This window comes from Gracilinanus agilis, chromosome 1, assembly GCF_016433145.1.
Source record: "Gracilinanus agilis isolate LMUSP501 chromosome 1, AgileGrace, whole genome shotgun sequence".
Taxonomy (NCBI): domain Eukaryota; kingdom Metazoa; phylum Chordata; class Mammalia; order Didelphimorphia; family Didelphidae; genus Gracilinanus; species Gracilinanus agilis.
Window position 1 is genome coordinate 55,970,530 of NC_058130.1, and position 12,308 is coordinate 55,982,837.

The window sequence follows — 12,308 nt, forward strand, 5'->3', positions numbered from 1 at the left end:
AGCCTTGCATCCCTGACACGGATCTGATGATGAAGCCAAGGTGCATGCAGCCAGGCGGCCAGGAGGGGATGGATGGATGGATGGATGGATGCGAGGGAGAGCAACCACCACTGTCCCTCCTGGCTAACAAACTAATCGCCTGACTCCTTTACAGCACTTGCTGCCTCATCGTTTAAATTAATTGCAGCTGAAAATACAAGGCTGCCATCTGGTTTGAAAAAGCAAGGCTAAGGGAATGAAATGAAAGGGGGTTTGGGTACTAACCTCACTTTAATCATTGCCAAAGAGCATGAAGACAGCCCAGCGTCCTCCCACAAGAAAGCCTTGGGCCTCACAAACTTGGCAAGCCGTCTCCTGCACAGAAAGGCTGGGGAGGCCGCGGGCCCGTCAAAATAAAAGTCCCGGCCGCCTGGCCCCACTGCCCAGCCCCGGCCCCACCACTCGGTCCCTGCTGCCCGCCCGGCGGCGCACAGAGCAGCTTCCCCACCGAGCGGCCCAGAGAGAGCTAAATCAATTCTAGGCCTGTTTATTTAGGGAGTGCACAGGGCCAGAATGTTGGTTCCATTTTTTATGAAGACATGCCTGCTGCTGCCCACAATGCCCGTTTTCTTTGTTTCTGGGGCTGCTTCTCCCAAAGCTCCATTTAACAATAAAACCTCTGCCCTGGGCAGGAGAGTGGGAGGCTGGGGGCGCACCGTGTTCAGGACCCACGGGAGAAGCCCTGTGGGTTCCCGGCCTGGAAACTGTCACTCTTCTCCTGAAGAGGAGGAGACAGCAAAAATGCCCCATTCCTACAGCGAGGCTGCACTTCGGGCTTACCATACTTGTGTTTTGGAAGCAGCAACAGAAACGTTGAGGGCAGCCTCCCCTCCCCCCAAGCCTGGGAGTCCCCACCGGCCCTTCCCAGAGCCCTCCCCTTCTCTCCCAGCAAAAGAGAAATTCCAACTAGTATGTTAGTGAAATCCTGGCTGTTGGCTCAGGAAGTCCACAAGGTCTCTCATGGAATCTCTCCGCAATTCCTGAAGCCTTCACTGACCCCGAGCCTACCCAGCCCTGGTTGGTCTTGGGACCGCCACTTAAAATACTAGTCGATCCACCAATGCACAAAGCAGCCTTTGCAGCCTAAGGAAGGCTGGGGGTGTCGGCCGTTCGGTTAAGGGAATCGATATTATTTAAAAGGCAACAGGAAGGAGTTACAGTCAACCTCTATTTCTATTACTCTTCGCTAAAGACAACGAAAGAGACCCTGAGGACAGAAGAGAAACACGGTTTCAATGCGAAATTGAAGCTCCGGTTATATTCCAAATCCTGCCCTTCCAGAGGCACTGTCTATAGCAACAGTGTCCATAACACTCAAAATCTCCAGAGTGCAACTTTCTAGTAAATGGTACATCTGTCAAACCTCAGGAAACATCTGGTAAAATGGTTAACTAAGAGCTGTGATTTTAAACTTTTGTTTCAGAGCTTGCTGAGGGCCACAACAAGAGAATGTTTCTAAATTCATTCTAGATTTTCACTGCTTTCTGAATTGGCCCCTGGCTCCTATAGCATGTAGTGCTACAATGGAAAATGTCCTTGACAACAAAGGGGGAGGGGGGAGGAGGAGAGATGATCTCACAAGGCATGGTGTTCCCGAATCTTGGCAAGCCAAATCAGAGGAGTCAGACTCAACAAGCTCCCTGAGTAATTAATGGTCAGTTCAAGTAGAATCCCAGACTATCAGAACTCAAAAGAGACCTCAGAGGTCACTGGAGATAACACTTTCATTTTTTCACATAACTAGGACCAAGGTTAGTCCCTGCTGGTGTCAAGAATCGACAAGTCAATGGTTCAAATAATATTTCAGTGGAGGTTTTATTCCCCCACTTAATCTGTAAGGGCTGGTCAACCGTTTACCAAAACACATGCCCATGTACACAAATGCCTAAGAGCTCATCAAATACTACCTAGTCAAAACTTGCTATAGATTTATCAATATTTTCTTATCAGGTTTTATTATCCCACCGTGTGACATCAGGCAAATAACCAATAGAGTTATAAACTCTCTTCAGTTTTAATGGAGAAAAACACCCTTCATTCATTCATTCATCAAACATTTACTGTGCAAAACCCCTTTAAGATATATTTGTAGTTTGGGCACAGATACTCCACTTCCCTCCTAAAAAATCATACCCATTAAGATTTTTAAGTTCTCATGATCTTAAAGGGAATCTTATTGTGTATCACATGCTCAGTCAGAACTGAGAATAGACTCAGCCACAGGAGCTAAAATAAAACTTTTATCTCTAAGGGATTGTAGTTGAGCTTCAAGTGAATTACTGACAAGTAATAAAACTGAGAGCAGGAAATAAATGGAGGATCTCACAGGACATTGGTCTAATAAGATTTGGTTTTGTTTTATGGGCTTTGATAGGAAAGGGATGGGACTTGTTCCTTCAGCCTATCAAAGTGAAAAAATATGGACTAAAAACATATTCTTGGGATGGGAGAAGAGGAAAATGGGATAAGGAGACAGTAATGGCAGACTGAGTAATACTAAAAGTATCTGAAAAGGTGTTTTTATTTTCTCAGGTTTTACACAGGGAATCATACAGCCAGCAAAAATAAAAGGTTTACATCCTTCTCTAGGGCATTTATAATTGCCTAAGGTATCAAATGTCAATTCTTCCACTTAATTCTATTTCTTCTACAGCAGTACACTCCTTAAAACAATGATTTCCCCTCCTCCTATTGAACCCTCTTTCTGAACTCATGCTTTCCATCTCATAATTATTCCATTACACAACTGAATATGTAACCTAAATAATTTCTCAAATTTGTTTTCATATTATTTTCACCCTTTTTTCTGGAGGACGGATATACTTTTATTTTTAAAAATAACTTAATTAACATCTTATTTTTACACTACCTATATGCATACAGGAAATTGTATTCCTCTCTCTTTCTTCTCCCAGAGAGTTATTGCCTATAATAAAGAATAAAAAAGTAGAGGGGGAAAGGTTGGAGCTAGGGGATAGAGATTAGCAAACACAACAAAAAATATCTGACATTCTATGGTGCTATTCTACACCATTTTGCTCCCCACCCCCACCAGTTAGTCATTCCCCAATTGATGGGTATTACTTTGTTTCCAGTTCTTTGTTGGTACATTTTTGGCATATATGGGACCTTTCTCTTAATAATTGGCATCCTTGGGGTACACATGCTTAACAGTCAAAAAGTATGAACATTTTAGTTATTTTCTTAACAGAATTACCAACTGCTTTCCAGAATAGGTAGGTAGAAATATTTTCAATAAGGCAGGTAACAAATGAGGTTATGTTGCATTCTTCTTGGTAGCTTTCCAACTTCAGAATTCCCTTCTCTTACTAATTCCTTATGAAAAAGCCTTCTTTACAAAACCTATCTGAAAATGGTACCCACAGGTCACTAAACCCTAGAAGCTTATGGGCAGCTCACACTGTAAGTCAGATCTAACACATGGGGATATTTGGGAGGGGGTGGGGTGTAAACAGATGAGAGCTCAGTCCTGCCCTGAATTCCCAAGCTAACAGTTGCCAAGCCAACAAGGAAGAGAGTTGCATCCTGACCTTAGTTTCCAAGCCTATACTTCCATCTGCATTTTCCTTTGGAGTAGGGAGGGGGAAAAAAGGTCAAAAAGTTAAAAAACAGTCTTTGAAGTACCTCCAGGTCTAGCAAACCTTCAATGATCCCTTTGATGTTCTCTAAACTCCTATAAGATTTATAGTCTACTCACATTTGTCCACTTAGCAACTACTTATCTTATAAGGCAGTCCTGGGTGGTAAATAGAGTACTTCACTCAGAGTGAGGGAGACCTGAATTCAAATCCTACCTCAGATACTTACTGGTTCTATAAACCTGGGCATGTCACTTAATCATTTCTAGCCTCAATTTCCCGGTCTCTAAAATGGGGACAATAACAGCAACCTGCTCACAGGACTGTTGTAAGGATCAAATGTGATACAGTATGTGAAATGCTCTGTAAACCATAAACCTTTATATAAGCATGCTTCATTCCAGCTATCATATTCTCTTACTAGAGGTGAAATTACTTTAAGATCATTCTGAAATGATCACTACTGGCCTGTTTGTTGAGCCCTATTACTCTTCCCATGGTCTATGAATTTTTTTTCCCCTCGTTGGTCCTCAAGGGCATTTTTCATTATGGCATTCAATACTAGAAATCGGTCCAACTGAGAAATCCTAAAGGCTCTGAAAATAACAGGGCACAGGCAGAGCATACTTCAGGGCAGAGGTCTTGTTTTATATTTATTGATGAAAAACCCACTACATATGAAGCCCTGTGCTTGGTGCCTGGGGAGAGAAATAAATAAGTTTCAGGTCATGCCTTCAAGAAGTTTAGAATCTAATGTGTGTACATATACACACTGTGCACAGAAATAAGTGTGATACAAGGTATTACATGTGATACCATGTATTAGTGGTAAAAGTGAGATCCAAATTGCTATAAGAACTTTGGAGGTGGCGGAGATCCATTCAAGTGGAACCATAAGGAAAAGCTTCCTGGAGAAAGTGGTGTCAGAACTGGGACGTGAAAAAAAGGAAAAGGATATCAATACATGGAGCTATAGACATAGAAGGTAGGAATATTTGGTTTTGTTTTTAAGAATTCAGAAGCTTAGGGTTAAAGTGGAAAGGTTCCAAAAGAAAAGAAAGGATCAGAGACAGAGGTCTAAAAATATGAACAAATAGTTATAAATAATTCTGAAGAATATAATCGTTCATATTAACTATGAAGGACTTTTAAGGGATAATGCTAACTATCTGCAGAGAAAGAACTGTTATATGGAAGTAAGTATTGCATGGCTTATTCATAGCAAGTGATGACCTTCTCTAATGTTGGTTTGGGAGGGAGGGAGAGGGGTAGATGACTTAGAACTCAAAATGCAACAATAAACTAAATGAGTGAATGGATAAATAAATAATAGTCCGTCTGTAATAATTTTGAAAAGCCCTAAATAATTTTCCCTGTTTAGAAAAAGTCTAATAAATAGACTTAAGACCTCTTATATGAGATCTATCCTTTTATCCAGGATTCTTCATTAAGATTTTAGGCAAATATAGTATTATTTTCCCATTATGAATCAGAGGCACAAAGAAACTCATTAACTATTTAGTAATTTCCCAGGAAAATTCAGGGAGATTTGCAAGAACTGTAACTGTAACCCAAGGACCACTGCCTCCACTATTTCAAGTCCTCTCCTAAGAATCTAAACTGTTCATGGCATGGCCCCTTCCATCCTTTCCAATCCTCTTTTTGTAATTACGGTCCTCCACTGACTATCTGTCTGATCCAGCTCTGCTGACCTGCATGCTGTCCCTTGCACAACATACCTATCTCCTCTTCGGTTTTTGCTCTATCTGTCCCCACGCCTGGAATGTTCTCCCTCCTCACCAACCCTGAGTAGCTTCACTGACTTCCTTACAAGCTGAACTCAAATCTCACCTTCTCCAGGCAGCCTGTCCTTGTTCTCCAAGCGGCTAATGCTGTCCTCTTTAAGATGACCCTCTGGCTACTCTGCATAGTGTAAATCTTATATATACCCAGTTATCTGTGTTTTCTCCCCCATTCGAATCTAAGATCCAGAAGGGAAGGGATTGGTTTTACCTTTCTGATATTTCCCAGGGCCATGCATAGTAACTGGCTTATACACAGTAGGGGTTTAATGAATGCTTCTGGACAGAATGACCCTAATCTCAGAAGCTCAAGAATTGCCTCTTCCATGCCCCTTCCTGATGCAAAAGCTGGCAGTGATGGAAGAATGTGGGTAGAAGTAGGAGGTGTTGCACCTCCGGGTGGTAAGAAGTAGCAGGTCCTGTGAAGGGAGTAGAATTCTTAAGAACCTGCACTGAATCTCTAAGAGAAGAGGGGAATAAAGTGGGGAGCAAGGCAGCAGCATAATATAACATGAAGAGAAAGCAGAGTGCTAACTCCTGTGTCTATCTGAAACTGGCTATGGTCTCTCTGGTACTATATCCCTATGTGTGGAGATGATCTCCAAGGGTCTCAAATCATCTCTCCTGGTTTAAAAATCATCATTTAATTGTTATTATTTAAGCACAAGCAGCAGTTTCATAGGGAACCACTGGAGAGAAAACTAGCCCTGACCATCACAAAGCTTCTTGAGAGGCAACATGGAACAGCCCCTAGACTAGGCATTAGCAGAAAAGTCTGGAGATCACAGATTTAGTACTGGAAGAGACCTTAAAGTTCATGTTGACCTACTCTATTTTGTTTTATATATGAGGAAACTAAGGTCCAGAGGGTTAAGTGACTTCCCTGTGGTAACAGAGATCTGACCCTTCATCCTCTCTCTCCAAATTCTAGATTGGAATTTTGCTTCCTACATTTATTGGTTATTTAGCCTTAACAAATTACTTTACTTCTCAAAATTCAGTCTCCTCATCTGTAAAATGGGAATGATAATAATACCTCCACGCACTTGCTTCTGACAGGTTACTGTGAGGGTTAAATGAGAGCATGTGTGTCAAGTGTTTTTGTAAAGCTCAGGGCTTTATATAAATGCCAACTGAATTAATCATTAGTATTATAATAATGAGTGCATCTTTATTGAAAGCCACCCAAAATCACATTTCATATTCCTAATTTAAGAATCTAAAATGCAATCAATTGTACAACAGCTTCATTTATAATTTGAAATTTTGAATTAAGGTTCATCTTTCCTTTAATCAATCATTTCCCAAGTGCATAGAGCACTAGGACTGGAGTCAGGAAGACCCATCTTCCTAAGTTCAAATCTGGCCTCAAACACTTAATAAACTGTGTGATCCTTAAGTCATTTAACCCTGTTTGCCTCAGTTTCCTCATCTGTAAAATGAGCTGGAAAAATGGGCAAACCACTCTTGTATCTTTGCCAAGAAAATCTCAAATGAGGTGACATAGAATCTAATACCACTGAAAAATAAAATGTCTGAAGCACTTATTAAATGTCTAATTTGGTGCCAAGTATTATGTTAAGAGCTGGTCTTACAAAGACAAAAATGAGTCTCCATCCTCCAGGACCTGTCTTTTCATTTAAATGTTTTATGTCTAATGTTCCATATGTGTAATATATGCATACATATATATGGTGTCCTAAATGAGTGCAGTTTTCTATTATTAAAAGCTTAACATCACATTAGGATTGGGACACACTATGTGCACAAATGCTCACCAAAAGATTTATTTAAGGGGACAGCTGGGTGGCTCAGTGGATTGAGAGCCAGGCCTAGAGACGAGAGGTCCTGGGTTCAAATATGGCCTCAGACACTTCCTAGCTGTGTGACCCTGGGCAAGTCACTTAACTCCCATTGCCTACCCCTTCTGCTTTGGAACCAATACACAGTATTGATTCTAAGACAAAAGGTAAGAGTTTAAAAAAAAAAAAGACTCATTTAAGGAGGAAAAAAAAATTAGTAAGCCAAGAGAATACATCAATTTAGTTGTGAGATTTTCTATCACTTCAACTTCCAGGGGTGTATCAGAATTTTCTTTTTTGTCCCATTTTAAACTAGGTCATTATTTCACTGGGGATGGGAGTTTAAGAAAAAGATCCAGCCAAAAGGTGTCTTCTTCACTGGAAGTGGAAGAAGTGCCCAACCACCACCGAATCCTATTAAGTTAACAGCCAGGATAAACAGTGGGAAGAGCATCTGCTCACTTCTGAGTGGCTCAGACAAACAGCACCCCCTGATATTGACTTATCAAGTGATCCAGCCAACTCCTGGAACTCAATTTCATGGAGTCCCTCTATTCCAATCCATCAATATCATTTCTTAAATGGTTCCAGTGATGGGAAGGTAAAGGGGGAGGGGAGTTCAAACAAAGGACGACAACATGATTTGATTCTTTTTACTCTGCAGAGAACTTAAGACTGTCAGGTTTGGAGGCTCCAGTCCAGAATCGGGATCCCCTATTTGGCAGGGCCAATAGCTACTGCCAGACCCAGTATATTACTGCATCGTTAAGTTTTCTCATTGTGCTTTGGAGACAACCTAGGAAGAAACTTCAAGTAGAAGAGCCTTTTTTGGGTGGGGTGGCAAGAGTTTGGGTGTGTTTTTGTTAAAAAAAAAAAAAAAAATCAAGACAATGCAAAAAAGCAGGTCATTAACCAAGTCCACACATCAAACCCTTCCCTTCATACCTTTCTTTCCCCTGTGATGGCAACAATGTGCCTGGCACAGATTGTTTTAAAAACAAAACAAAAAACAAACTCTGCTCACAAAATCCCATCGAGCTGAATATAATTCTATGTATTTCTCTTAGTATCCAGGCAATACAGGCAATAAGCCTTGGGGAGAGGGGGAGGTTTCTTTTTTTGTTTTGTTTTGTTTTGTTTTAAATCATCCAGATTGGGGCTCTTCTCTCCAGCCCTTCTCTGCTCCTGCTCTCCTGAAGGTAATGGTACTTGTGGGCTCTTTGAGCACTGAGTGGCTCCACAGTCTAACAAATAAGAGGCCTCAGGAGGTCACAAAAGCAAAAGCAAGATTAATCTCAGGACTTGAGCTAAACAGCTGCAATTTGTTGCCCCAGGAGTGTGGCATCTTCATGTCTACTGGAAACTAACCTAAGTGATCCAAGGGAGACAGACAGCAAACAGAGAATGAAGGACACAAAAGTACCCACATTTCAGAAGATAAACACATGCTTCCTTTTTCAGAGCCCAGAATAAATGCATTTGGTCTCATCCAGAATCTCTTAGCAGAACAGACATGTCTTTTTCCAGTTCCATTAAAGCCTTTTTTAAAAATGTTATTTTATGTGTGCTGACTAGCAGGCTCTCAGATAACAACACTGTTCTTTAGTGGGTGTTTCTTATTACTTAAAAGGTTGGGAGTTTTCATTGTTCTTCTCCCGCCCCCCCCCCACTTTAGCAGAGTTCAAAATAAAATTCTAGCCAATAAAGGCTGAAGGGTCTCTTATGAAATAATAAGGTGACTGTGGAAGCCCCAGGTACATGTTAGATAAACGAGCTTCGTTCCTTTTTTTTCTGCCCCTTTGACTCTTGGCACCCTTGGCATTTGCTTATTGTGTGTGTTACTTGGCAAAGAGGCCTCCAGGAGAAGAAATGGCTATCCAGCTTTCCAAGCTCCCTGGGAGGACTCTTAAGGCAGAAATGATGCCTGCTGGGAAAAAGCTGATGTCAGCTCTTAAGAGCCCAGCTCCCTGCAAGGATAAGGAGGTCTTTGTTTTCAGCTGAACTGTGAAAATGAGAAAATGCCTCCTGCCTGACAAACAAGAGACCCACACAACATAGGTCAGGCCTGGGACCTTTATTTAAAGGTACAACACTTGATTCTCCTCACACTTCCACATATGTGCATTTCCAATTACAAGGCAGTTGCCACAAAGAGAAAACAAAATCAGCACACACACTCCCCAATTTAGCTACCTTTTCTCATAGCTGATATTATATCATTCTCGCTAGGGAGATAGATTTCTGATATGGAGAAATTATTAAAAATAAGATTTACAAAACTGAGTAGAAAGTAATATAAGCTTAAAATGCTGAGGAAAAATCAGAAGATATTCATTTAATAAACTGACCATGTAGGGACACTATAAAGAAAGCTATATAGTTTTTAAGGTATTTTTTAATGGAGCAGGAGGGAAAAGGTATAGACTCTACACTGTAGAGAATCTCTCCATCTAAACTAAATTTTTTTCCAATTTAAACCAGAGAGCTGGGTGGGGCTAGAACATTATTAAGGGAAGAAGAGGAGGAGGTGGTGAAAGAAAGCAAACTATTTAAAGAAAGCAAATTGGACTAAGACACTGAAAAAAAAAAGTTGTGGTATGTTCAAACACTTTCCAAACTAGTCCAAAACTACTTAATTGAAAAAAATTTCCCAATCAAGGCCACAATGGGCCCCCATCATTTATGTTAATCATAAGTTAAGTTTGAATACAATAATCAGATCTTCCCAGACCATGCAGAATACAAAACCATAAAGTGCTCATCTCTCCAAGAAAATTAGGCTTTTAAATCCAATTTAAAGTTGCAGCTATTTAGAGAGTTTCTCCAGAGCACTCCCTGAAGGAAATTACTAATGATTACATATCTAACCTAAGACTTTTGCATTTTCTTCCATTTTTCACTACTGGCATCCAAATATTTTCCCTGATTTTGTAAGATAGCACGATTGTATATTTACATTTACCCCAAACCTGGTATGTTGTCTAGAGCATTTGGATGGGGGGGGAGGGGGAGAGAGGAGGGAGGGACTTTGATTTGTGATTTCACTGGTAAAGGGAACTAGAAGAAACTCCTACCAATTTAAGTAGATTAACTAAAATCCTTGGTTTCCTTTGAGCTCAAGCACCAGGAACCCCATATCCTCTTCCTCCTTCAGTGAACTCCTGCCCTAAGAAACTATGCATTTCTTTTGTATATATTATATATTTTCTTACACATATATGTATATTCCCTGTTGTTAGGATGTAAAGCTCATTGAGGGCAAGAATTCTTTTACTTTCTATTCCCTAGTTCTCAGAATAGGGCCTGGCACTTACATTCTCAATAAATGCGTGCTGATTGATTGATTATAGTCTTAATTAGAGAGTTGCTTTGATACAATGAAAAGAAATGCTTCCCCAGTGCAGAGGAGTGGCAAATTTACTTGATTTCCCTTTTTCTCTTCCTATGTTGCTCTTCAGCAAATGACCAAAATCCAGAAAAGATGAGGCAAAGCAAAGGAATTATTCAGAAGTTGAATAAATGACTCCTGAATTAAGAACCATTGTTTCCTACTATGTGAAAAATGAGGTAATTGTGACGAGTAGTCTCCTAAGTCTAATTTTCTATGATCCAACTTTAGGAAAACTCCAAAGAAATGACTATGGTTACTAAGAAAGCATCAATTCATCCCAAAGCAGTATAGCCAGGGTGACAAAGAAATGATTTGTGTGTGTGTGTGTGTGTGTGTGTGTGTGTGTGTTTTCATTTAGTCCTTCCTTATTTATCAAACTATTAAAAGTAGCTCAGTTGATTATGACATGAGGTGAGCTTTGGTCTATTCCATAGCCATGGTGTAGATATGGCTTACTCTATTTGCCTTCCCAATGAAGTAACAAGGCCCATTTATCTAATAAGTAATCATCTCTACTGCCAGTGGACAAAACCTCTCATGGGCTCTGGATGAAGAATTAATGGCGCCATCTTCAAATAGGGATAGCATATGAAGACATTTCAACTGCCAAGAATTGTATATCAGTGCCCAATCTCCAAGAGTGATACACCTCACAGGGCAACTCTTTATACCCATTACAAATATATACTCAAACTAATGAAAACTACTTTAGTTTAGAGAGTAATTTACTGTACCCAAAACTTCAGCTCGGAGGCCTCCCATCAAATTCCACCTGTCAGCCAGCCCAGAATAAATCTCTTTAAAATAAACACCCCTTTGGCATATTCTTTTTACTATGTCAACTTGGTTGAGTCACCTATTCTAGCTACTTCAAATTTCTTATTGACACAAAAACACTTAGTCTTTTTACTAAGCAAAAAAGAAGCAGATTAAAAGTGGCCAGGTAAAGTCAATTGGATTATGTGTGTCAGGAAGTGAGGTAAAGGAAACACTTTCCAGAAACCCTTCAAGTTCCCTCAGAATCTGAACTCTGGAGATCACTAACTAAATAGCTTTTAAGGTTTGCAGTTTCTCAAAGGGAGATAGTGCTCTTAATTTACAACCACATCAAATTTACAAGTAGATTCCACATTTTCCTTTTTTTTTTTTTCTTTTTAACTAGTAATTTCAAATGAACTTTAGAATTTCCTTTTAACTGTATCACTGGGTCTGTTTCAACTGAGAAAGGAGTAAACTTCTTAATGTGAGAAGATACATTAACTCTTTTGTCTCCCACAGCTCAGACACCGGAGTTTTTCTGTTTCTTTACCATAGTCTCTTCTATCATGTGGTTTTGTTTAATTATTGTTCTAAGTTATAAGAAAGGATTCAATGCCAGGGAAGGGGAACAGAGGAGCTGTTTTTTCAGAAGTGATTTCCATATAAAAGCAAAAGACTTCAATAAAAATTTTTGAAAACAAATCATTGAATAAACAAATGGGACAGCTAGATGCCTCAGTGGATTGAGAGCCAAGCATAAAGCCCAAAGGCCATGAAATCAAATCTGACCTCAGGACACTTCCTAGCAGAGTGACCCTGGGCAAGTCACTTAACCCCCACTGTCTAGCCCTTACCACTCTCTTCTACCTTGTAACCAACACACAGTATTGATTCTAAGGGTTGAAAAAAAAGGGGC

The 12,308-nt window shown here is 40.2% G+C and overlaps 1 protein-coding gene across 3 annotated transcripts in view; it reads right to left on the reverse strand.

Moving 5' to 3' along the window:
* Positions 1 to 12,308, reverse strand: part of VGLL4 (vestigial like family member 4) — a 162,390-nt gene that overhangs the window by 29,863 nt on the left and 120,219 nt on the right. For 2 of the 3 annotated variants that reach the window (XM_044666205.1, XM_044666136.1), the window contains exon 3: positions 2,428 to 2,433. The exons of the other annotated variant lie outside the window; for it this stretch is intronic. In XM_044666205.1, the coding sequence (XP_044522140.1) occupies positions 2,428 to 2,433 (6 nt within the window). The remainder of the gene's footprint in view (positions 1 to 2,427; positions 2,434 to 12,308) is intronic. 3 annotated transcript variants of the gene reach the window in all.